This window comes from Equus quagga, chromosome 13 (assembly GCF_021613505.1).
Source record: "Equus quagga isolate Etosha38 chromosome 13, UCLA_HA_Equagga_1.0, whole genome shotgun sequence".
Classification (NCBI taxonomy): Eukaryota; Metazoa; Chordata; class Mammalia; order Perissodactyla; family Equidae; genus Equus; species Equus quagga.
Window position 1 is genome coordinate 73,696,839 of NC_060279.1, and position 22,654 is coordinate 73,719,492.

Below are 22,654 nucleotides of genomic sequence, written 5' to 3' on the forward strand. Positions count from 1 at the left end.
TAAACTTACCAAGTTCCTGGCAACCTTTTGCCTTGCTGCCTTTAGGCAACAGGATTTTAACCTGAATGGAACAAACATAAAAATTCGAGAATCTAACTGGACAGGCTGTGAAGGGGTGCGTAAGGTCAGAAGACCTGAGACCCTGTGGCTCTTGGTCAGCCAGCCTGGGACACCTCCACTTTTTTCATCTCATCAGGGATCTTAGATACTAATATAAAACATTAATAGTAAGGTTGGATCTATGATGTTGAACCCTGCAGAACTGCTATTTTGTAGGTCAAAAATTGTCTAATACTGGCAATTTCACAGGGTTCAATATAATACAAAAGGCAAATGTGTCTTAAATGGTTGGTCCAAAGCATGTTTTCTATTTAGATTGGTAATGTGGGAAACGATAAATTCTCACCACCTGTCATATCATCCATAAGGCAGTACATCACCACGAAAGCACAGATGCAGAAATATGTGACCAAAACCTAATGTAACAGTTTAGGATTTAGTATTCAAAAGAAACACTTGGATTTTTTTCAAATACAGATTCTGATTCAGTAGGTCTAGGGTCGGTCCTATAATCCACGTAATAAACAAGTATCCTGAAGCAATTGTACTTACTATTCTAAGAAACACTGAACATAGGGAGCCTTTTGGGCTATTGAGATATTATTGCAAAAACTTTGAGTAGCACTAAAGGAGCTAATAGGGAGCACTCATATGGAGCTTTCTTTGTGCCAGGCACTATTTTAATATACTAATTCATTTAAATTTCACAACAACTCTGTGATGCACGTACTATCATTATTCTTAATCTACAGATTAAAAGACAGAGGCGTATAACAAAAAATGACTTTCCTACTTTTAATTGATTTTCCTAATCAACGGCAGAGCTGAGATTTGAGCAGAGGCTGTGTTGGCTCCAAAATCCAGCTCTTCACTGCTACTGTCTGCTAACCTGCCTTCGAGCTGGCCAAGCTTACCCCATCTACAGAACCCACTGGGATGTGAGAACAGGCCCAGCCCACAAACTGGGTTGTGACTTTGAACAAGTTGCTTTAACTTCTTTGTCTTTCTCACCAGTAAAGGAAATGTGTTGGATTTCATGAAACTCAAAGTCACTTAAATAAGAATCAGCTGGTCATCTGTGGCAAGACAGGAACCAGAGTTGGCTATTTGATGCCAGGTGCTGTATTTAAATTTCGTCAGTTGAGCCTTGGAAGCCTTCCTTTTAAGTGACAGGGCTGAACCTCAAACTAGTTTAAACAAAAAGGGGAAAAAGAATTTGTTAACTCACCAACTGACTGGAACCAAGTTTTAAGATGGGATCATCTTCACTCTCCCCCGCCGCCACTCCAACTTCCCTCCTTAACACCCATCTCCAACACCACTCTCCCCTTTTCGCTCCTCTGCTTTCCTTTGCTTACCTTCTTCTATGTGGTAGCAAAATGGCCCCTGGGAGTTCCCATATTTCACCGTTATCACACTTAAGTAGCCAGGAATAAATAATAAAGCTGTCTCCCTTCCACCATCTGTATCAGGACTCTGGCTCAGCATAGGCCACACGCCCAACCCCAACCCAATCTCCACCTCTGGGGGTGGGGTGGGTATTATGACTGGCCAGTCTACCTCTCTTAATGAGAAGGACAAAACCATTGACTGACGGCCTTCCTACCAAGACAGGTGGTAAGGGTGAATATTTCCCATAATGGGAATTATGTGAGCCAGACAAAAGCTTGAATAATGATGTAAGAATAATGATGATAACTGCCATTAACTAGTCTAGGTATCTCTATGCTCTTTCCCCCTATCCCGTTTTACTGAGATATAATTAACATATAACATTGTATTAGTTTAAGGTATACAACATAATGATTTGATATGTGACTATATTGTGAAATGATACTACAATAGGTTAGTCAACATCTATCATCTCTACAGTTACAATTTTTTGTGTGTGATAAGAACTTATAAGATTTACTCTCTTAGCAATTTTCAAATTTTCAAATATGCAATACAATGTTGTTAACTATAGTCACTATGCTATATATTACATCCCCCGAACTTATTTACGTTATAGCTGGAAATTTGTCCCTTTTGACCACCACCCATTTTGCCAGCCCCCCAACTCCCTCCTCTGGTAACGACCAATCTGTTCTTTGTATCTATGAGTTTGGTTATTTTAGATTCGAAATATAAGTGAGGTCATACAGTATTTGTCTTTCTCTGTCCGACTTATTTCACTTAGCCTAATGTCCTCAAGGCCCTCAAGGGCCATCTGTGTTGTCACAAGTAGCAAGCAGGACTTCCTTCTTTTTTATGAATGAATAATATTCCATTGTATAAAAAATATACCACATTTCTTTATCCATTCATTGGTCAATTGTCACTTAGGTTGTTTCTGGGTCTTGGTGCCTATAAATCGTGCTGCAATGAACATGGACGGTGCAGATACTATGCTCTTTTTTTAATTGAAATTTTTACTGAGATCATTGTTGATTTACCTAAAGATGTAAGGAAGAATAAGAGAGATCTTGTGTACCTTTTACCCAGTTTCCTCCAATGATAAGATTTTGTGAAACCAGAGTACAATATTATAACTAGCCTACAGCTAATGTTATAATCTACCAGTTTTGTTCAAATTTCCAGTTTTACTTGTACTTGTGTATGTATTTGGTTCCATACATTTTATCATCTCATTTTCTTTTTAACTGCATTGTATGGCTTTCAGATTGTGGTTAGATAGTTGAATTCAAAGCATGGTTTCATTATGTGGCTGGAAATGGCCAATGTCTCTACTCAGACTGCCCTTTAAGAAATCAGATCTTGTCATTGCAGTCATATTTTCCCTGTGTGGGAAATGAGCTCAATGTTTTACGGGGGGTTCAGGAAGAGGTTGCTGAAAGCTTGTTTAGAAACAAGGGTTTGTCTGACCCACTACGGACTGTAAAGTTTTGGCATAAGCATCCCTTAATAAATAAAGTCCTTAATGAGTGTTAGATGTGGGAATGAGGCATATTTTGTGGTCTCAAATGCTTATGCTGAAAACTTTAACCTTTGGATAGAGGTAAGACACAGGCAAGAGAACTTAGGGGTAGAAAGATGTCCTTCCATGGATGAAGCATGCCCAACTAGAAGAATAAAAGAGATTTTGGCAGGCAAAAGAAATCATTTGGAAAAATATGAAGTCAAGAGAACAAAGACAAGCACGTGTGCAAAACTAGACCCATGTTTGGTTTGGTGAGAATCACTGAAGGCTGGGAAAGCTGGTGGAACCGGGATGCATGGAAAGGTAAGACCAAGGCGCACTGGAGGTCCTCTTCCCAGCCCTAGATAGTTGTGAAAATGTTTTGGGGGTTTTAGACAAAGCAAAATACCCATGAAATCTTCTCTGGCATTTGCTGAAATGTCTGTGGTCTCTTGAAGCCAGGTGGTAAGCTTCTTATTTTTTTTTAATTAAAAAAATTGATATATAATTGACATACAAAAGACTGCTTATATTTAAAGTACACAATTCAATAAATTTGGACATATGTATGTACCCAGGAAACCAGCACGACAATCAAGATAGTGAACATGGCTATTATCCCCCAAAACTTCCTATTCCCCTTTCTATTCCCTCCCCTGCCCCCACAGCATGTAACTGCGGATCTGTTTCTTTCACTATAGATTTGTTTGTTTTCTAGAATTTTAAATAAATGCCATCATACAGCACATACTCTTTTTTGTCTGGCTCTTTCATTCACCCTAGTTATTTTGATACTCTTTCATGCCATTGCACGCATCAAGTTCATTCCTGTGAATGGTTGAGTTGCATTTCATCGTATGGCTGTATCACCGTTCGTTTATCCATTCACCTAGTGGATGCTTCTTTGACCAGGGAAATCTTTGCCAAAGCTGGGAGCCCTAATGTCATGGGTCCAGTCATCCTGGGTTCCCCATGAGGTCCCCTGGGTGCTGTGCACCCTCACTATCTTCACCCCTTCACAATCTCAGTGTCTTCCAGTTAAAGAACACCAGGAACACATCCGTCTTCATTTCCTAGGGTCATTGTAACAAATTACGAGGGCTTAAAACAACAAGAATTTATTCTGTCACAGTTCTGTAGGCCAGAAGTCTGAAACCAAGGTGTTGGCAGGGCCACCTCCCTCTGAAGGCTCTAAGGGAGAGTTCCTCCTTGACTCTTCCAGGTTCTGGTGGCTCCAGGTGTTCCTTGGCTTGTGGGAGCATCGCTTCAATCTCTGCCTCCATCTTCACATGGTCTACTCTCCTGTTTCTGTGTGTGTCTTCTCCTTTTCTGTTTCTTACAAGGACACTCATGATTGGATTCAGGGCCCATCCTAATCTAGGATGGTCTCATCTTGAGGTCTGTACCTTAATTACAACTGTAAAGGTTGTATTCCAAATAAGGTCATTCTACTTTTCTGGCTTCTATTGCTTCTGACTTCCATAGCTCCTCCTTCCCTGCTGGGCCAACGATGGACCCAGTGTATGGCTCAATTTCTCCAAGGTTCTAAGATGAGTGTGATGTAGGTGGAATAAAGAGCATCTGCCCCAGCCCTACCCAGCCCTCCTAGAATAAGTCCTTTCTTACACCCTCTTCCAGAGATGCCTCACAGTTCCCCATGGTGTGTGTTACTCCTTGTTGCAACAAGTATTAAACCCAATTTGTTTAACTACATGTACTGTAACGGGTTGAACAGCGACCCCTACACAAAAAGATATGTCTACCCAGAACCTTAGAATGCAGTTCAGCCTAAACAGGGGCAGATGCTCTTTATCCTGCCTCACTCACATTTAGCTTGGATGCTGGGAGAGATTGAGCCTTACACTCGGCTTGTCATTGGACTAACTGTGATGGAGCAGCCATGGAAGGCAGAAGCAAAGGAAGCCAGACCATGCTTGTGACGAAGAAAACATGCTCACCTGGGCACAGAGGTCCCTTCTCTGCCTTAGTCACCACTGCTACCAGTTCCTGGCATGCAGTCAGCGCTGTTTAAATACTCAGGAGATGAACAGATGAAAACATCTGACTTGATATTTTTTTTCTCCCATTATTCCTATAGCAGGGGTCCCACTGGAAAAGCTGGCAGCTTATGGGTCATCCAAGGCGGCTCTGACCATGTTTTCGGCAGTCATGAGACGAGAACTTTCCAAATGGGGAATTAAAGTCTCTGTCATCCAGCCCGGAGGCTTCCAAACAAGTAGGTATTTGAACCCAAGAGCCTGCAATGTTCGTCCTTGAAGGGATGCTGAAGCTCCTTTGTTCTGACAGAGCTCAAACTGAACCCCCCCGTCGTCAACCAAAGAGGTGTTGGGATGAGTGGCCTCTTTTAAGAATAGAGGGGCAAGGGCGAGGTTCTTCACTGTATGGTTGTTGCCCTGCATCATTCCACAAAGGAGTTAGGGTTTTTTTCATCAAAGGTTAATTTTTTTCTATTTGCTATACACACACACACACACACACACACATATATTTTTTTTTCCACATTTCTTACCTGGAGATTATCTGCCTTTTGCCTTTATCTCCTGGTGTTTGTTCAACTTGCAGGTCTTACCTGGTCAAAATGGGGGAAAAATTCATAAATGAAAAGATGTTTATTTTAGAAGGTGACGTTATTGATTTAAACGTATTTGCAAGGGATCTGCGAGTTGGGAACGATGGAGAGAACTAAATTTGGCATTCCCCAGAGTTCTTAGTCTGTTTACCTACCTGGGGATGTGAGTGATGCAGATGTGTTTTCTTCCTGACTTTGCTTTCTCCTTTTTCTCCCATAAACATCAGCACAAACTTTGCCTGCTCTGAGAGGGTAAGAGAATTTCTTCTCTGTCTTTGTGGCTAATACGGATAACACTTTCTTTTTATTTGGGGTCAGGCTGGGCATTGCTGGCTGTGGAGTCAATTAGTACCTGTTCTTGTGGCACGAACATCATTCTATTGGCAGTGACGGTAACCAAATGTGAGGCACTGTCTTCTTCACTGTGAGCCCGAAAAGCTCAAAATGAAATGGGCTTCCCCAAGGCAAGACCTGAACCTCTCCCTCAAATGAAGCTTGGGAGCCCTCCAGAGAGATGTGTTTTTGGAGTTGGGAGGATCATCTCTCCCTCTGGGTATCAAACTTGGTATTTTCTTCCCTGTTCTATTTATTTGCTTTTGTCTTAGGTGACTTGCTCTAACTTCTCTCTTTTTCCATTTTTCTTTATCTTCTCTAGGATGTTGAGAAGAATAATAAAATAATTGCTTGGCTTTTGAGGTCTTTGGAGGAAGCCTTTTCTCCCCATTTTAGTTTCCTTTTGGTGCTGTAATAAATTACTACAAATTTATTCTCCGACTGTTCTGGAGGTCAGAAGTCCCAAATGAGTCTTATGGGGCTAAAGGTGTTGGCGGGACAGTGTTCCTTCTGGAGGCTTCAGGGGGGAGAATCTGTTTCCTGGTCTTTTCTAGCTTTGAGAGACCAGCTGCATTCCATGGCTCCTGACCCCTTCCTCCACCTTCAAAGGGCATCACTCCAACCTCTGTTCCATTGTCCCATCTCCTTCTTCTCAAGATCCTTAACGTAAACATATCTGCAAATTTTCCCTTACCGCGGAAGGTAACATATTCACAAGTCTGGGGAGCAAGACATGGACATCTTGGGAAGGGGCATTATTCAGCCTGCCACGCCCTTCAACATTATACTACGTAAATTTTTTGTAAACCTCATCTTGTTTCTTTCCACTTACGGGTGCACAGATCATTCCATCCCTAACTGGCAGTGACTGTGAAATTCTTCTTTTTAAAAAGTTTTCATTATTTTTTTTCAGGTGTACATTGTAATATATTTCGAATTCTGTGTAGATTACATCGTGTTCACCACCCAAAGACTGATTACCATCCATCACCACACACATGTGCCAATTCACCCCTTTCCTCCCCTCCCTCCCACCTTCCCCTCTGGTAACCACCGATCCAATCTCTGTCTCTATGTGATTGTTTGTTGTTGTTTTTGTCTTCCACCTATGAGTGAGATCATACAGTATTTGACTTTCTCCCTCTGACTTATTTCACTTAGCAAAATACCCACAAGGTCCATCCATGTTGTCACAAATGGCCGATTTCATCATTTCTTATGAATGAGTAGTATCCCATTATCTATGTATGCCACATCTTCTTTATCCATTCGTCCCTTGATGGGCACCTAGGTTGCTTCCAAGTCTTGGCTATTGTGAATAATGCTGCAATGAACATAGGGGTGCATGTATCTTTATGTATTTGTGTTTTCAAGTTCTTTGGATAAATACCCAGCAGTGGAATAGCTGGATCATAAGGTAGATCTATTCTTAATTTTCTGAGGAAACTTCATACTGTTTTCCATAGTGACTGCACCAGTTTGCACTCCCACCAGAAGTTTAGGAGGGTCCCCTTCTCTCCACATCCCCTCCAACACTTGTTGTTTCCTGTCTTGTTAATTATAGCCATTCTGATGGGAGTGAGGTGATATCTCACTGTAGTTTGGATTTGCATTTCCCTGATAGTTAATGATGTTGAGTATCTTTTCATGTGCCTGTTGGCCATCTGTATGTCTTCTTTGGAGAAATCTCTGTTCAGATCTTTTGCCCATTTTTTAATTGGGTTGTTGGTTTTTTTGTTGTTGAGATGTATGAGTTCTTTGTATATTTTGGATATTAACCCCTTATCTGATATATGATTTGCAAATATCTTCTCCCAGTTGTTAGGTTGTCTTTTCGTTTTGTTGATGGTTTTCTTTGCTGTGCAGAAGCATTTTAGTTTGATTTAATCCCATTTGTTTACTTTTTCTATTGTTTCCCTTGCCTGGTCAGACATGGTATTTGAAAAAATGTTGCTAAGACCGATGTCAAAGAGCGTACTGCCTATGTTTTCTTCTCTAAGTTTCATGGTTTCAAGTCTGACATTCAAATTTTTAATCCATTTTGAGTTGATTTTTGTTCATGGTGTAAGATAATGGTCTACTTTCCTTCTTTTGCATGTGGCTGTCCAGTTTTCCTGACACCATTTATTGAAGAGACTCTCCTTTGTCCACTGTATGTTCTTGGCTCCCTTGTTGAATATTAGCTGTCCATAAATGTGTGGGTTTATTTCTGGGCTCTCAATTGTGTTCCATTGATCTGTGTGTCTGTTTTTGTGCCAGTACCATGCTGTTTTGGTTCCTATGGCTTTGTAGTATATTTTGAAATCAGGGAGTGTGATACCTCCAGCTTTGTTCTTTTTTCTCAGGAATTCTTTGGCTTTCTGGGTCTTTTGTTGTTCCATATAAATTTTAGGGTTCTTTGTTCTATTTCTGTGAAAAATGTTGTTGGAACCTTGATAAGGATTGCATTGAATCTGTAGATTGCTTTAGGAAGTATGGGCATTTTAACTATGTTAATTCTTCCAATCCAAGAGCATGGAATATTTTTCCACTTCTTGGTGTTTTCTTCACTTTCTTTCAACAATGTTTTATAGTTTTCAGTGTGCAGATATTTCACTTCTTTGGTTAAGTTTATTCCTACGTATTTTATTCTTTTTCTTGCATTGTAAATGGGATTGTATTCTTAATTTCTCTTTCTGCTACTTCGTTGTTTGTGTAGGAGTCAACTTTTGATGTAATGTGTTTTTCAAACACCACCTCCTCTCCTCTCCTCTGAAGAATATGACCCACCTCCCTTATACCCCCCGAGGTGATGGCCATTCTCTCTCTCCTCCCTGAATTTTTGAACTCTGGGCAGGTGCAGACTACCCCCACGGCTCAGTCCTTAGTTCTGGGCCATCGAACATTTAATTGATGATTTAAGTGAAGACGTGAAAAAGCATGTCTAATAAAAGACCACAAACTGGGAGGAACTGCTAACACATTAAATAACAAAATCCTAGAGGTTTGAAGGTTAACCCAAACTCACAAGATAAAAATCTAAAAAGAAAAACTGAACTTTTTCTTGAAACATTTGGCAGTGGGGATCTCAGAGTTGTCCAGGAGGAGTGCACCTTGGTGCAACAGCTATTCTGGGAGGTAGACCAAGAGAGAGCCTGGGCCATCCAGGTTGAGAGGCTAGACCAGGGCGATAGCAATGGAGGGAAGATGAGGTCCTGAGAGGGGCTTCCAACTTGGGGACTCCTCCCTGGACAGGGAGGAGAATTGAGGGGATTGAGGGAGAAGGTGGGTAGGTCAAAGATGATGCCAAATGTGACAGACTGAGAGACTGGGATAGAAGGTGTGACACAGAAAGAAGAAAGCCAGCCGATGGGTGGTATAAGTGGAAAGGATGAATTTGCTTTTGAAAATGGCAGGAGAATTGAGGGTTTGGTGACACAGCCAAAGAAAACTTCCAACACACAGATGTAAGACTCCATTTGGACTAGAGAGCTACCCTGTGGTTAAGATACAGTTTCGAGGATTCATCGAAATTGTTATAGATAGCTTTATGAGGGAACTGTTCTTATCAGGCACTAGCTACCTTCCATACATTCTTTCTTGATGCTGTTGATCTTATTTTTTTTTAACTGAGAAATAGATCATATGCACACATAGTTTAACAAATTATTATAAAAACTCATGTGCTTAACATCACATCAAAAAATAAAACATTGCCAGCACCCAGAAGCCCCCATGTAATCCTCTTCTCTTATAGCCCTCTCCCACTCCCAAAACATAACCACTCTCTTACTTTGTGTAACAATTGTGTATTTGCTTTTCTTTATGGTGTTACATCCTTACATGCACCCCTAAACAAGAGAGTTTGGCTTTACTGGTTTTTGAACCTTACCTTGAATGGAATCAATGTGTATGTATTCTTTTGCATCTGGTTTCTTTCATGCGACATTATGTTTTCACAATTCATCCATTTGGTGTGGATTCATTTTCAGTGCTGTCTAGTATTTTGTGAACATGCCACGATTGTTCTACTGTTGATGGGATATTTGGGTCGCTTTGGACAATTATGAACAATTTAGCTATGGACCTTCTGGCACAGGTACTATGGTGTGTGTGTATGTGATAATTCCTATGATACATAGCCAGGAGTGGAATGAGTGGATCATAGAGCTTATCTTCAACTTTACTGGATAATACCAAGCTATTTTCTAAAATATTGTTCCAATTTATGCGCACACCCTTTCCATGTAGGTCTTAATCTGCACCACAGCCCTTGAGGGATAGGTTTAATTGAGATCATTCACCAGGTAAGGACACTTGGGTGGGGTAGGTGATATATACCCCAGTGTGAGTGTCGGGCACACCATGACAGCAAGGAATTTGAAACCACACCTCTAAGTGCAGTGCCCAATTCTTTCTTTTATACCAGGCTGCCCTCAGTTTAAAGCTGATATTTGATGGGCTCTCTGAAGGCAAGAGATTAGACAGTGGAGGGCTGAGAACTCAAGTCTGGAGAGGGACGCTTGAAATGGGGGACAAGGAAAGGAATCTTCGGGGACACAAAGAGCTTCTAAATACATTCAAGGAGACATAGTTGACTTTTTAGTGCCCTGCAATAAAAATAGCTAAACAGACTGTATGCTTAGCAGATTTTAAGGACTTTACATGCGCCATCTCACTTAAACCTTGCCTATGAGTTAGGCAAGATATTCCCATCTCCGAGGGAGAAAATGAGGCTCAGAGAAGTTAAGGAATTTCCCAATCTACAGAGCTGATATGAGTCAGACATAGGATTTGGATCCAGGCCATCTTAATTTCGTTGTGTGTAGCCCCAAAGTGGCAGGGGATGGGTGAGTGGGCGTCAAAAGTAGTAGATGAAGGTTGACGTAAGGCTGGTGGCTTTATCACCAATAAAGAGAGCTTTGGGGACTCTGGACAGGGCACCCACAGGAGTACGTAGAAAGTTCATGAGGTCTTTAAAAGAGGGAGGAAGTGAAGAGGAAAAGGAATGGCCCAGCCTGTGAAAGCAGAGACTGGGGGAGACGTGGCTGGAGGAACAATAGTTCATGCCAACTTGTATTTCAAGACCTGGAAGCCTCCAGAGTAATCGTCAGGGTAATCATTGCACCTTCATGAAAAGACTTGAGCAACTGAAACTCTGTTTGCATTCCATGAGTATAATTGGGTTTCTCTGGCTTACATTTCACTGCGAGGCTCCCCCACAGTCCTGATATCCAGGAGTCACCCCAGCTTGCAAACAAAGGCTCATCCCCACAGCACCCCTGAACATCACACACTTTGCAGGAGGGAGTGTGGGTGCTGCAGCCTTTCTGGAAAGTAATCTGGCAGCAGCTGTTACAATTCAAGATGAATGTGACTTTTGACCAGGCAGCCACACTTTGGGGACTGTAGGCTGCAGAAGTAAATGCTGAAATACAACAGGATATTGGTGCAAGGCTGGTTTGGGCAGCATCACCTGAAATGGTAAACCTAGGAACAGCTAGAAAGTCATTCGATAGAGGGAAGGTTGACTAAAACCTGTTCAGTGGGAAATTCTGCTGCTCTGGCTTGAATCTATAGCCATTGACCAGGAGGCAAGCCTGTCACTTATTACTAAGCAAAAAACCAAACAAAAACCAAGAAGAAGAAAAAGAAAAAAAGGGCATTTCTGAAAAATATATATAGTATGGTCCTTTTTGGGTTTTGTTTGTTCCTGGTAAAATAAAATTAAACCAAAGCCTTCTATGTGTATATATGTTCGTATGAACAGGAGGACACAGAAATGCGAAAGGACACACAAGACTGTTACTTCCCTCAGAAGAGATTACTTTTAAAAACATAGACATCTCTTTATTATGGACTTTATACGATGAGCAAGCTTTGCTACTATATTTTAAAGTAAATATATATTATTAAACTTTATATAATAAGCAAGCATTACTTCTATATTAAAAATATATTTATATATATGTATATTTGTTTTTGGTGAGGAAGACTGTCCCTGAGCTAACATCTGTGCCAATCCTCCTCTATTTTCTATGTGGCACACTGCCACAGCATGGCTTGATGAGCAGTGTATAGGTCCGTACCTGGGCTCCGAACCTGCGGACCTCAGGCTGTCAAAGTGGAGTGCATGAACTCAACCACGACACCACGGGGCCGGCCCCTATATTTATATATTCAGTCATATATAACTTATATATTAAATTTTAAATGTATATTTACATTATATTTAATATCTGTTGTCTAAAATTAAATTACATTATATGTATTAAATAGATAAATGATATTTAACATTATATATTTAATTTTACACATAGAAGCAGGCATTATTTCTATATTTTAAAGTTATTTGTCTATACGTATATGTGTCTGTATGTACATACGTATTTCATACATAACATATTGTATACATTATATTTTATATTGTATATAATAGTCGTGAAAAGACATTTTCTAGAACGTTTGTGGCAGCGCTATTTGTAAGAGCCCCGAGTGAAAACAACGCAAATGTCCATTACAATATATTGGATAAATAATTTATGGCATATTTACACAACGGAAAACGCTGCAGCAATGAGAATGACCACACAATACATGGATGGATCTCTTAAAGTCAAGTCCGATTCCATTTATATAATGTCCAAGGCCAGGGGAAACTACTCTGTTCTGTCAGTCGGGACAGTGGCTCCTGGAAAGGGGGCTGGAGGGGGCGGGGACGCTTGCAGACTGGTCCTGTCCTTTTCTTGATCCAATTGCGGGTTCCATGAGCTATTTAGTTTGTGAAAACTCAGTCATCTGTGCACTTTTCTGTATGTATGTTTAAAAATATATAATAAATACCATTCTAAAGCACATATTTTAAAAGGCGTCTGGGAACGCCTGTCAGCGGCAGCCATCACAAGGGCCTGCCTCCCTATTAAGGGTCAGACACGCCTATTCTGGTCATTCCAGCCTCTGAGCCTCCCTTTCCTCTTGCGTCCCAGATATCACAGGCACGAGTGAAATGCAGGACAAGCTGGAGAAGAACCTCTTGGACCACCTCACCCCGGACGTGCAGGAAGACTACGGCCAGGACTATATCCTCGCAGAACGGAATTTTCTCAGTGTATTGAACATGAAGTCTCATCCAGATGTCTCCCCGGTGCTCCGGGACATCCGGCACGCCATCTCCGCTAAAAGCCCCTTCGCCTTTTACGCACCGGGGAAGGAGTCTTATCTGTTCCTCTGTTTTGTTTCCTTTGTCCCTACTTGCATATTTGATCTTTTTCTCAAGAACGATGGACAGAGCATGCCCAGAGCTCTAAGGATGCCTAACTGGAAGAATAAGGCCATGTAGACAAATAAGCGCCAAGTGTTATAGACGAGGGAAACCCGAGCTTCCCATTAAAGTTGTGGTTTCTACCTTCACTCTCTGTGAACTCTGTTGGTTGAGTAGCACTTAGTGGTGAGAAGGCTGGTGGGTGTAAGCGATCACCGTGGAGAGTGTTGAGTGCCTTCTCTGCACTGGATATGTTTCATATATTCTCTCATCTAGTTCTCATTAGAGAGCTGAGGTAGGTATCTTCACCCCTTCTAAATAGCTAAGGGAATTAACGATCAGAGAGGTTAAGTTCCTAGTTCATTGTCACACAGCTAGCAAAAGGCAGGGCTGGGATTGAAATCCAGATTGGACTCCACTGCCTGCCAGGAGAGGAGGAAGAGAAAGAGAGATAAAGAGAAAAAAGAGAGAGGGAAGGGAGAAAAGGAGGAGGAAATGGCAAGGACCACAGTCAAGCAGAGTCTGTCTCATTGTGCCTTGATATCCCGCTGTGACTACCGCATCCAAGGTATTGGATCGTCATACATAATCAGTGCTCTGTGTACCTCCTCCAGGGTCCCTGGAAATGCTAGGATGAGGTCTTCCATCTCAAGTACCCCAGAGGCCTCTTGGCAGACCAAGGGCATGTGACTGACTGGCTAGTTTGGCATCCATAGTAACCATCCCTGTTGCCTCCATCTGAGCATCCGAGGATGGAAAAGCCAGTGTTGTTATCGGGAGAAGCCCTGGTGATGGGAACGATGTCAGGTATTGAAAGAGATGTGGCCAGATTCACCTGGAGGAGGGAAAAGAGGAGGAGCTGATGAACAGAGTGGGAATAAAAGGAACCAGAAAAAATCCCAGCTTGACACAAGGGAAGCAGAGATCCAGACACCTGGCTCGCTGCAAACCTCTCTTTGTCCCATTTCCTTTCTAGAACGTGCAGCTTCTTTTTCTATTCTCCAACCTCGTGGAGATTTGGGAAAGGTAGAAAAACTGACAGTGGCCTACAGTTCCCCCCACACTCACAAATAATAGATAACAATATCGTGAGATAAATAGTTATGAAATTATTCATATGATCCATTTTTAATGGCTGGTCATGCCGACTTCCCAGGGGTTCTCCACCATCGCTTTAGGGGCAGAACAGAAAGAAAAGAAAAAAAATCAAGGTTTAAGTGTTGATTTCCAAAATAGGTACTTTTTGGAGATAAGAGTTATCAAGATCAAACTTCCATTTGCGTGATTCAGACGCTGTTGAAACAGCCAAGGGTTTGTACCTGCCTGCAGTTCGGAGTCTGGAAGCGGACTGAGGATTGTGTGTTTCACTGTGAGTCAGTGGTTCTCAAGGTGTGGTCCTTGGACCTGCACATCAGTATCACCTGAGAACGTATGAGAAATGCAGATTCTCAGGAGCCAACCCAATCCTATTTCAGGTTCCCACGGCTGCTGTAACAAATTACAAAAGACCTAGCAGCTTAAAACAACGTACGTTTATTATTTTACAGTTCTGGAGGTCAGAATTCTGAAATGGGTCTTACAGGGCTAAAATCAAGTTGTCAGCAGAGCTGTGTTCCTTCTGGAGGCCCTGGGGGGGAATCCATTTCTTGCCTTTTCCAGCTTCCAAAGGCCTCCTGCATTCGTTTGCTTGTGGCTGTATCACTCTAACCTCTGCTTCCATTGTTTCATCTCCTTCTCTGACTCTGACCCTCCCTTTTATATGGCCCGTGTGATGACATCGGGCCCATACAGATGATCCAGGATAATCTCCCCATCTCAAGATTCTTAAATTAATCACTTCTGCAAATTCGCTTTTGCCATGCGACGTCACCTATTCACAGGTTCCAGGGGTTCCTGTGCCATTATCATTATTAGGGACCATTCTTCTACTGACCACGCCTACTGAATCAGACACTCTGGGGGCGAGCCCAGCAACTCGTGTCATAATGAGCCCTCCAGCTGATACACCCCCAAGTTTGAGAACCACTGCTCGAAACTGTAGAGTAAGCAGGTTACATGCTATGTGGTCAGGCCACAGAAGGAGGAGGAAAGCTCTTCAAGGACAGTGGGAGAGAGCTGGAGACATCAGGTTGAGACCTGAGTGTGGGGCCTACTTTCTGCTCTGCAGCCCCTTAGGGGTTGAAAACTCTGTGAGGCACGGGGAGAAGGTGCTGAACAGAGACAGATGAGCCTGAGGATTCCAGATCAGAGAAGCTCCTACTGGTTTTCCGCAGGAGTGCGTCCACACTAACTTGGGGTTACCTCGGAGGGAAAGAGACCCCAGGTGACCTATTTAGCTGGAGAAGGGCTGACAGCCTCTCACCACCACTCCCGTCATGATGCCCTTGGGTTTGGGTGGGAGTAGAGAGGTCTGGAAAAGTTGCGGAGGCTCCCAGAGAGAGTAGGGAAAAGAGCTGGGAATGAAGACCCACAGCATCTTCAGGGTGGGTGGGGGGATGCCGTAGCAGAGGCCACTGGGTGGGCACCCTGGAGCTGGGGGCTGAAGTGAGGAGGAGAAATCCAACTGCAAGCCAGTCAAGACGAGACAACGCTGCTTCCTCAGTGCTGGGGAAACACACCAGGCCCTAGGAACCTAGATTCTGAGGAAAAGGGCAAGGAAAAGAGAAGCAGAAGGGGAGAGAATCTTGAATTCCACCACACATTCACCTGGAAGACCCAGTTTTAAACCAGAGGAGACTAAATTAACTGGAAGTATTAATAAGCGTTCAAATATATTTCATTTTTAGCATAGTACCTATAGTTTCTCAGAAAACAAAAGAGACAAGTATTAAATACAAAATACCTCCAAGCCCTGACTATGTGTACATTGTAATTGATGTCCCTTGTTTACTGTAAGAAACCAGTAAGAGCCAATGCAGAGGGAAGCCCCCCACACATCCACGATTCGTCTTGGGGGAAGGCATGATGAACACGTGATCCAACAACAGGACTCCTGGCGAAATATATTTCATCTTCCCCAGTCCTGCTCTTCTGCTCAAGGACAGGCTGCAAGGTTCATTTAACCTAGCCACGCATCACATTGCAAATCGCATACAAAACCCAGCCCACTCCTCTTTGTCTCTTCTCTTTCTGTGTTTTCTCAATGCTGGCAGCAGGAAGTAGGCCATCCAAACAACAGACCCCGGATAATGGGGAAAAATTAGGAAAAGCATCCAGTGAAAATATGATTTCTTTTATTACATAGGGAGCCAATAAAGGCCTACAAGTAAACTTTATGATATTATTCGAATGGAACATTAAACTTCATCAGTTTCATTATCCTGGTGGTAAAGACCATGTCTTGGACTGCCATTTTGGATGGTGGAATTCTGAGGAAGAGTAATTCCATGCAAACAGTTCTGATGGGGTAGTGGTGCTTCTTTGTCCAGTAAAAGTCCTCGGGCCAGCTCACACATAGTGGTCCATTCAGAGGCCTAGGACCCCTGACACCTGTTCTGGAGTGTTCAAAATAAAGTATTTCTCTACTAATTTGTCTTGTAAGCCAAAATTTCCCTCCGGGATCTCTGGTGTAGAGGCGGCCATGGCAGGACCAGATGGCCATTTCTGAGTCCAAGCTTGATAGCCAGCTCAGAATTTCATGTCAAGAAATAAGAAGCAAAAGGAAAGAAGAGAGATTGGAAACTAATTGGAAGGTTCAAGACAGGGAGACACCAATACATCTGCGGTCTGAAGTTGCTTACTTTTTTGCGTGCCCAGCATTCCTTTTTGGGGGGATTTTAGTGAGACTGTCATTCAAGGGACTCCCACCTCCACATCATAGGGGTTGGTGTGTGGCCCAGGTGGGCCAATCAGCCTATACCCTTGGCTCCAGTGATAGGTTCAGGAGTGGGCACATGACCCAAGAAGAGCCAATCATGGCTCCCAATGTGGGAGAATTACTAATGGGCACTGGGAGAAAAGGGGTATCCTTTTCTGCTATAATGTCCATGCTAAACTGAAGCTTCTAGAGCCCACCAAGAGGACAGTCTGGTAGAGAATGAAGCCAGGATAGAGAAAAATGGAGCAGAATGATGAAGCAAAATCAAAATCTGATGACATAGTTTGAACCCCTTGATCTAGCTATACCTGCAGATCTGCCATCTGGATTGATTTCCAAGTTGTGCGAGCCAATACATTTCCTTTAAACTCTTTTGAGTTGGGTTTCTATCTTTTGCAACAGAATCAATTTCTGACCAAGGCACATTCTATGGAAGGCCTCAGTGAAGAATGAGGAATAAAATAATGCTTGGCAGAGAAAATAGGTAATGCTACAACGTCCTGGGGGAGAAAGAAAGAGATGAGACTAAAGAAAAAAAGAGAGGGGGTTAGGGTGGGTGATGTTACTATTCAGTGGTCCTCTGCCATAGAAAAGCAATATTTCTGTTAAAATTTCTTTTAGGGTTTTATCCCCAAAGTCTGTGAGCGTGGTCCTTCTGGAACAAGGTGACACAAAATCCTTGCTGAGCCCCGTGGTGGAAACAAAGATTTCAGCTGCTCGCTGGCAGTCCTAGACTATTGGAATCATGCTTGGTTAGGATCCCAGTGTAAGGTACACCACGCCTAGCGTGATAAGACATCCTGTCCTGCATTATCACAAAACTTATTTACCATATGGCAAAATGTGAAGATGACTGAAGTGAGAATCCCAGCTCACCATGGGAAACAAGAAGATCAACAAATAAGATCAAGGCTTTTGTCCTGAAGTATTTGTTCTTCTTAGGTTGTTTTATTCGTGTGAGAGTGTTCCCACACCAGGTAATTGCCTCAGGAATTTTACCACAGAGATTATTTTGTTTAGCTTGACTTTCTGTTCTTCCTCCTATTCTGGTAATAGGTAATTATTCACTACTGGGTGTAATGTAAGCTTGCTCTTTGGCATTGCCCTGTGCTCTCTCCTGACTATCCAGGATGAGCTAATTCCATAGAGAGAAGGTCCTAACGTGAAAAATGCTGTTCTCTGCTCTGGGTACGGTTTTTAGGTAAGACTTACATATTTTCACGAGAAATTTTCATTGATGAACACAAAGCTCACACTTTCATCTTGAATACCCGTGGTAAGTAGCAAAACAGGACTGAAAAATTGGAAGAGGGCTAGGCCAGTACGCGGCATTGCCATTGTAATGCTGGATTTTAGGGGCAGTGGGCGCTGTTCAGCACCTATTTACCTTCCTATTTGGAAGTCCTTTGCCAGGTGGGAGATCTCGGTGGAAGCAATGCTTGCTCTCCAACTAGAGAAGCCAGAGAACTAAATCCTGCCTCGCCCAGCATCTGAGCCTCTAGGACTTGGGCATCGTGAACAAACACGTGAGCTTCCCAGGATACGGAGAGTGAAGGATATGAACAGTGGTGGTGGCAGGCTTGCACAAGGGATAGTTGTTGTGCTCCCTCCTTCTTGGCCCTTTGGAGATACTTGGTCTCATCGATGCAAGTTTTCATGCCTGGTCTTCCAGCCTTGCCTTGATTATGTGAATCATCTCTCTCTATATTTATTTATATTCAAATCACTCCCATTTTGTTAAAAGACAGTCCAAACTCCGTTTCTGTTATTTACAACCACAAGCATTCTAATTGATATCCTCCTCTTGCTCATCACCACAATGTTTCCAAAGGCCCCCCTCCCAACATACAGCCCTTGTCTTTGTGGGTCCTCAGGGTGAATGGCTCCAAGAAGGCAGCAGCCTCTACCAAGATGGATGGCGTGCCCATTTCCCTGTGTGCACCAAACCGGTAGCCCTCTCCTCTTGCTCTGTCTAGGATTCTGCCCCACCTGTAGGGATGCAGTAGGATGGGGCCCCAGCCAGGACCTGGATTCCCATCTCTTCTTTTTGGTTTCTACTGAGAAACATCTTCACAACCCCAAGTCCCGAAGCAGCCGCCCCAGACAGAGAGCTTCCGGCTAAAATGTAAGGGGCAAGACTAAGGCTTGACCTGGGTGGGTTGGGAGAGATGAAAGGGAAAGGGGTGGCTGGGGGAGACCTTTCCAGGGAGGCTTATGAAAAGGACTTGGGGGCCTCTGCTATTCTCTCCCTGCTTTCAGGTCAAAGGACCACTCTCCCCTCCCCCTGCACAGTGATTTGTTTTTGTTTTGTGTTTTGAATTCTGGTTAATATTGCTCCAAACATGTCACCTTCTTGGTGGCAGAACAGCAAGGTGGTATGGTATGGGCATTTTGGAGATTCATAGTGTCATGGATGGAATGTGTCCCCCCCCCCCCCCCCCCCCCCATGGTTCATATGTTGAAATCCTAACCCCCAATGTGATGTTTTAGGAGGTAGAGACTTTGGGAGGTAAATAGTTCAGGAAAGTGGAGCCCTTGTGATGGGATTGGTGCCCTTATAAGAAGAGAAAGGAGAGAACTCGCTTTTTTCTCTCCACCTTGTGAGGATATATGGCCATCTGCAAACCAGGAAGCAGGCCCTCTCCAGACACGTGGTCTGCCGGCACCTTGACCTTGGCCTTCCCAGACTCCAGAACGGTGAGAAATGGACGCTTGCTGTTTAAGTCCCCCAGTCTATGGTAATTTGTCAGAACAGCCAGAACAGACTAAGACACAAAGATTTGGGTTCAAATCTGCTGTTCAACAGCTGGGTGACCTTAAGCAAGCTGTTTAACTTCTCTGTATCTTAGGGTATTTTTTCTTTTGACTCTAAAAACAGAGGCAGTGGTAACGCTAATCTCATACGGTTATTGTGATGACTAAATAGGATAATAATGCAGAGTTTAGCCTGTGCCTGGCATCTAATAAGGGCCCGTAAACATAGGAGTAATAGTAGCTGTTCTTTTCTTCTTTCTATATGAACACATTTGCTGTAGAGACAAGGCCACCTTGCCGTGTCCTTTCTAGGTTGAGGTCGGATGGTGGGAAGGCCAGCGTGGCTCTGAATCTCTGCAGCCAGGGCTTTAGGAACACCGTGATCCAAATGGGGGATTTCCCTGCCAGCGGGCGAATGCTCCTCCCTCCCATACAAAGTAGTCTTTCACGGATGATGAAACTCACACCTCCCACTCTTCCTGATAAGAATCTCTATTGCCCTGTTTTTTTAAGTTAACAATCCCATTTATATCTTCCGATGTGCCAGGAACTCTGCTGAGCAATTTACTGCGATTAACCAATTCAATCCTTACAACAACCCCATGACGCTGGTACTATTATCATCTCCATTTTTGGGTAAGAAACCAGGCTTAGAAAGTTAACTTGCCCAAAGTCACATGGCTGGTATGTAGTAGGACTGAGTTTAAAAAAAAATTGTGGTAAAACTTACCATTTGAACCGTTTTTACCTGTACAGTTTAGTGGCATTGAGTACATTCACAATGTTGTGCAACCATCACCACGATCCATTTCAAGAAGTTTTTCATCATCCCAAGAGTTGAGGTTTTGATGCTGAGTTTGTTCAACTTCTAATTTGTGAAAGGAGCTATTGTGTGGTGGTGAGGAGCAGAAATTCTCCCAGTGTTTAAATCTCAGTGCTGCCACTGATGAGTCATGAGCTCATGGGGACGTTACTTGTGCCTCCGCATCTTCCTCTATAAATGGGGAGGATGATAATTAATGGTGCCTATGTCATAGAGTGGTTAGAATATGAAATAACTTAATCTATATTAAATACTTAGAACTTACTTGGTAAATAGTAGGCACCCAATAAGCATTAGTTATTATTACTCCATACTACTAACAATAGGGTGCTATAGTAATAATGGGAGCGGAGCTGGAACATGAGAGCGTTAGGAAAGAAGTTGCAACGCTGAGAGAGCTTTGGACTACATAAAGTTTTATTCAAGCTGACTTCTTAAAGCTGGGCTTGTGGTGATATATCACTTCCTTACACACATTGATGGAGATTCAGTAGGTCACTAAAATCTCTGATGTTGAAAGGCATGTGATCTCTCTCATCACTAGATAACTGGGTAGCCCAAGCAGGCCGCTGATATCACATATGTACATCTCTACCTATCAAGCTGGCTCCCTGGCAGATGGAGAAGCTGGGATGAGCTGCAGAATGCAAGCCTGTAGAGGCAACATCCTCAAATCCCTCTTGTCCTCTGGACTCCAGGCCAGGAACGCAAGACTCATGATTCCGCTCCGCCTGCCTCCTCCTTTCACGGTGTCATGGAAGAATTTTCGGAAGATGTTAAAATCCCGTACAAATACACAATGAGCATGCATCAAAGTTTTATTTAACTCCTTTATGAGAGAACCAGCAGGATGGCAAAGCTGGCCTCAGACAGGATATGAGAAACTGATATATAAAATACAGTGCTCTTATAATAAAAGGATGCTAGAATTAGATTGCTAAGTTAGATACAAAACTACAAAGCTGGCTAATGTTCTACAGAGCAATACACTCATAATCTTTGGGTCTATATTCTTTGCTGATCAGAAATCATCTGCATCTCTACTGGACAAAGACGATTTGCACCCTATAAGTTTTCTCCAAATTAATATCTACTCTTACAGACCTGGGTCCCTAGGCAATATATAAGTTGTAAGTCAAGGGAAGTCACATTTCCTTAGAGAGTTGGGTGGTCCTGAGGTGGGCTCTGGCATGATACTAAAAAGACCATAGGTATCTTTTTGCCTTATTCCCGAGTTTTGGGCGATTTTTTCATAACAATAACCACGGTACAGATTGCTCAGCAATCAGAAATTCTTTTCCGCCAAGCCTAGAAAAGGCCTCAGACACTTTTTCTGCACTGAGCTCCACATAGCCGCTACTAGTTGATGAGAACTGATGCAAGAGAGGAAACTGATTTGCCATCCAGCCCTTGGTGTTGACGGTGGCTTGGTTTAGAAGTTCTGGACAGCTTCTCCCACGGCAGGCTGATACTGTTCCAACGATTCAGTCAGAGCTCTGGCTTAGCCATGAGGAAAGACCTAAAGAAACATTCTCTCTCGCTGCAGGAAGGTGAGAGGTCAAAGAAGGTGGGAGGTCAAGGGAAGCTATTTTTTTTCCATTCTGGATGATATTCACTTGCTCTTCCTAAGTCTGGATTTCATAGACAAGCTACATGACTTCAGAGCCCTTGGTCTCACACTGATGATGGGTTGTTTTGATTGTATTACGTGTAGAGAGTTGTGTGTTAAATGGGTGAGGACCTTGGAAGGGGCTGGGTGACTTGTTCTTAGTTACATTGGGTGCTGTTAACGACCTTAAAGAGTGGTCCACCCATCCAGTAAATGGACCTGTTGTAATCCGAGAAATGGGAAGATTATGACCCAGGAGGAGAGGCAATTATCCTTCATTCATTCCAAGGCATCCATTGGCGCCTATTATGTGTCAAGCTGTATCGAAGTCCACTGGAAGCTGTTGGAGAGTCTCTGCCCTAAAAGGATCATGAGACCTCTGGTACTACTCTGTAACAAGTTTCCTAAGTGAGCTATACAAATGCCTACGTGCCTCTTCCAGTAAAGGCACGTCCATCTGCAGTAAGACAAAAGACTTAAGCAATGTCAGTGTTCTTTGTTGAAATGTTCTTGTAATTGTGCAGTGTTT

At 43.0% G+C, this 22,654-nt stretch overlaps 1 protein-coding gene across 2 annotated transcripts in view; it reads left to right on the forward strand.

Annotated features, from left to right (window-relative positions):
• Positions 1 to 13,271, forward strand: part of HSD17B2 (hydroxysteroid 17-beta dehydrogenase 2) — a 61,622-nt gene extending 48,351 nt beyond the window's left edge. The window contains exons 4-5 of one of the 2 annotated variants that reach the window (XM_046682215.1): positions 5,061 to 5,195; positions 12,848 to 13,271. In XM_046682215.1, the coding sequence (XP_046538171.1) occupies positions 5,061 to 5,195; positions 12,848 to 13,200 (488 nt within the window). In that variant the 3' untranslated portion in view covers positions 13,201 to 13,271. Of the gene's footprint in view, positions 1 to 5,057; positions 5,196 to 12,847 lie in introns of both variants that reach the window. The other variant, XM_046682214.1, reaches the window with a different exon arrangement.
• The last annotated feature ends 9,383 nt before the right edge of the window (positions 13,272 to 22,654 follow it).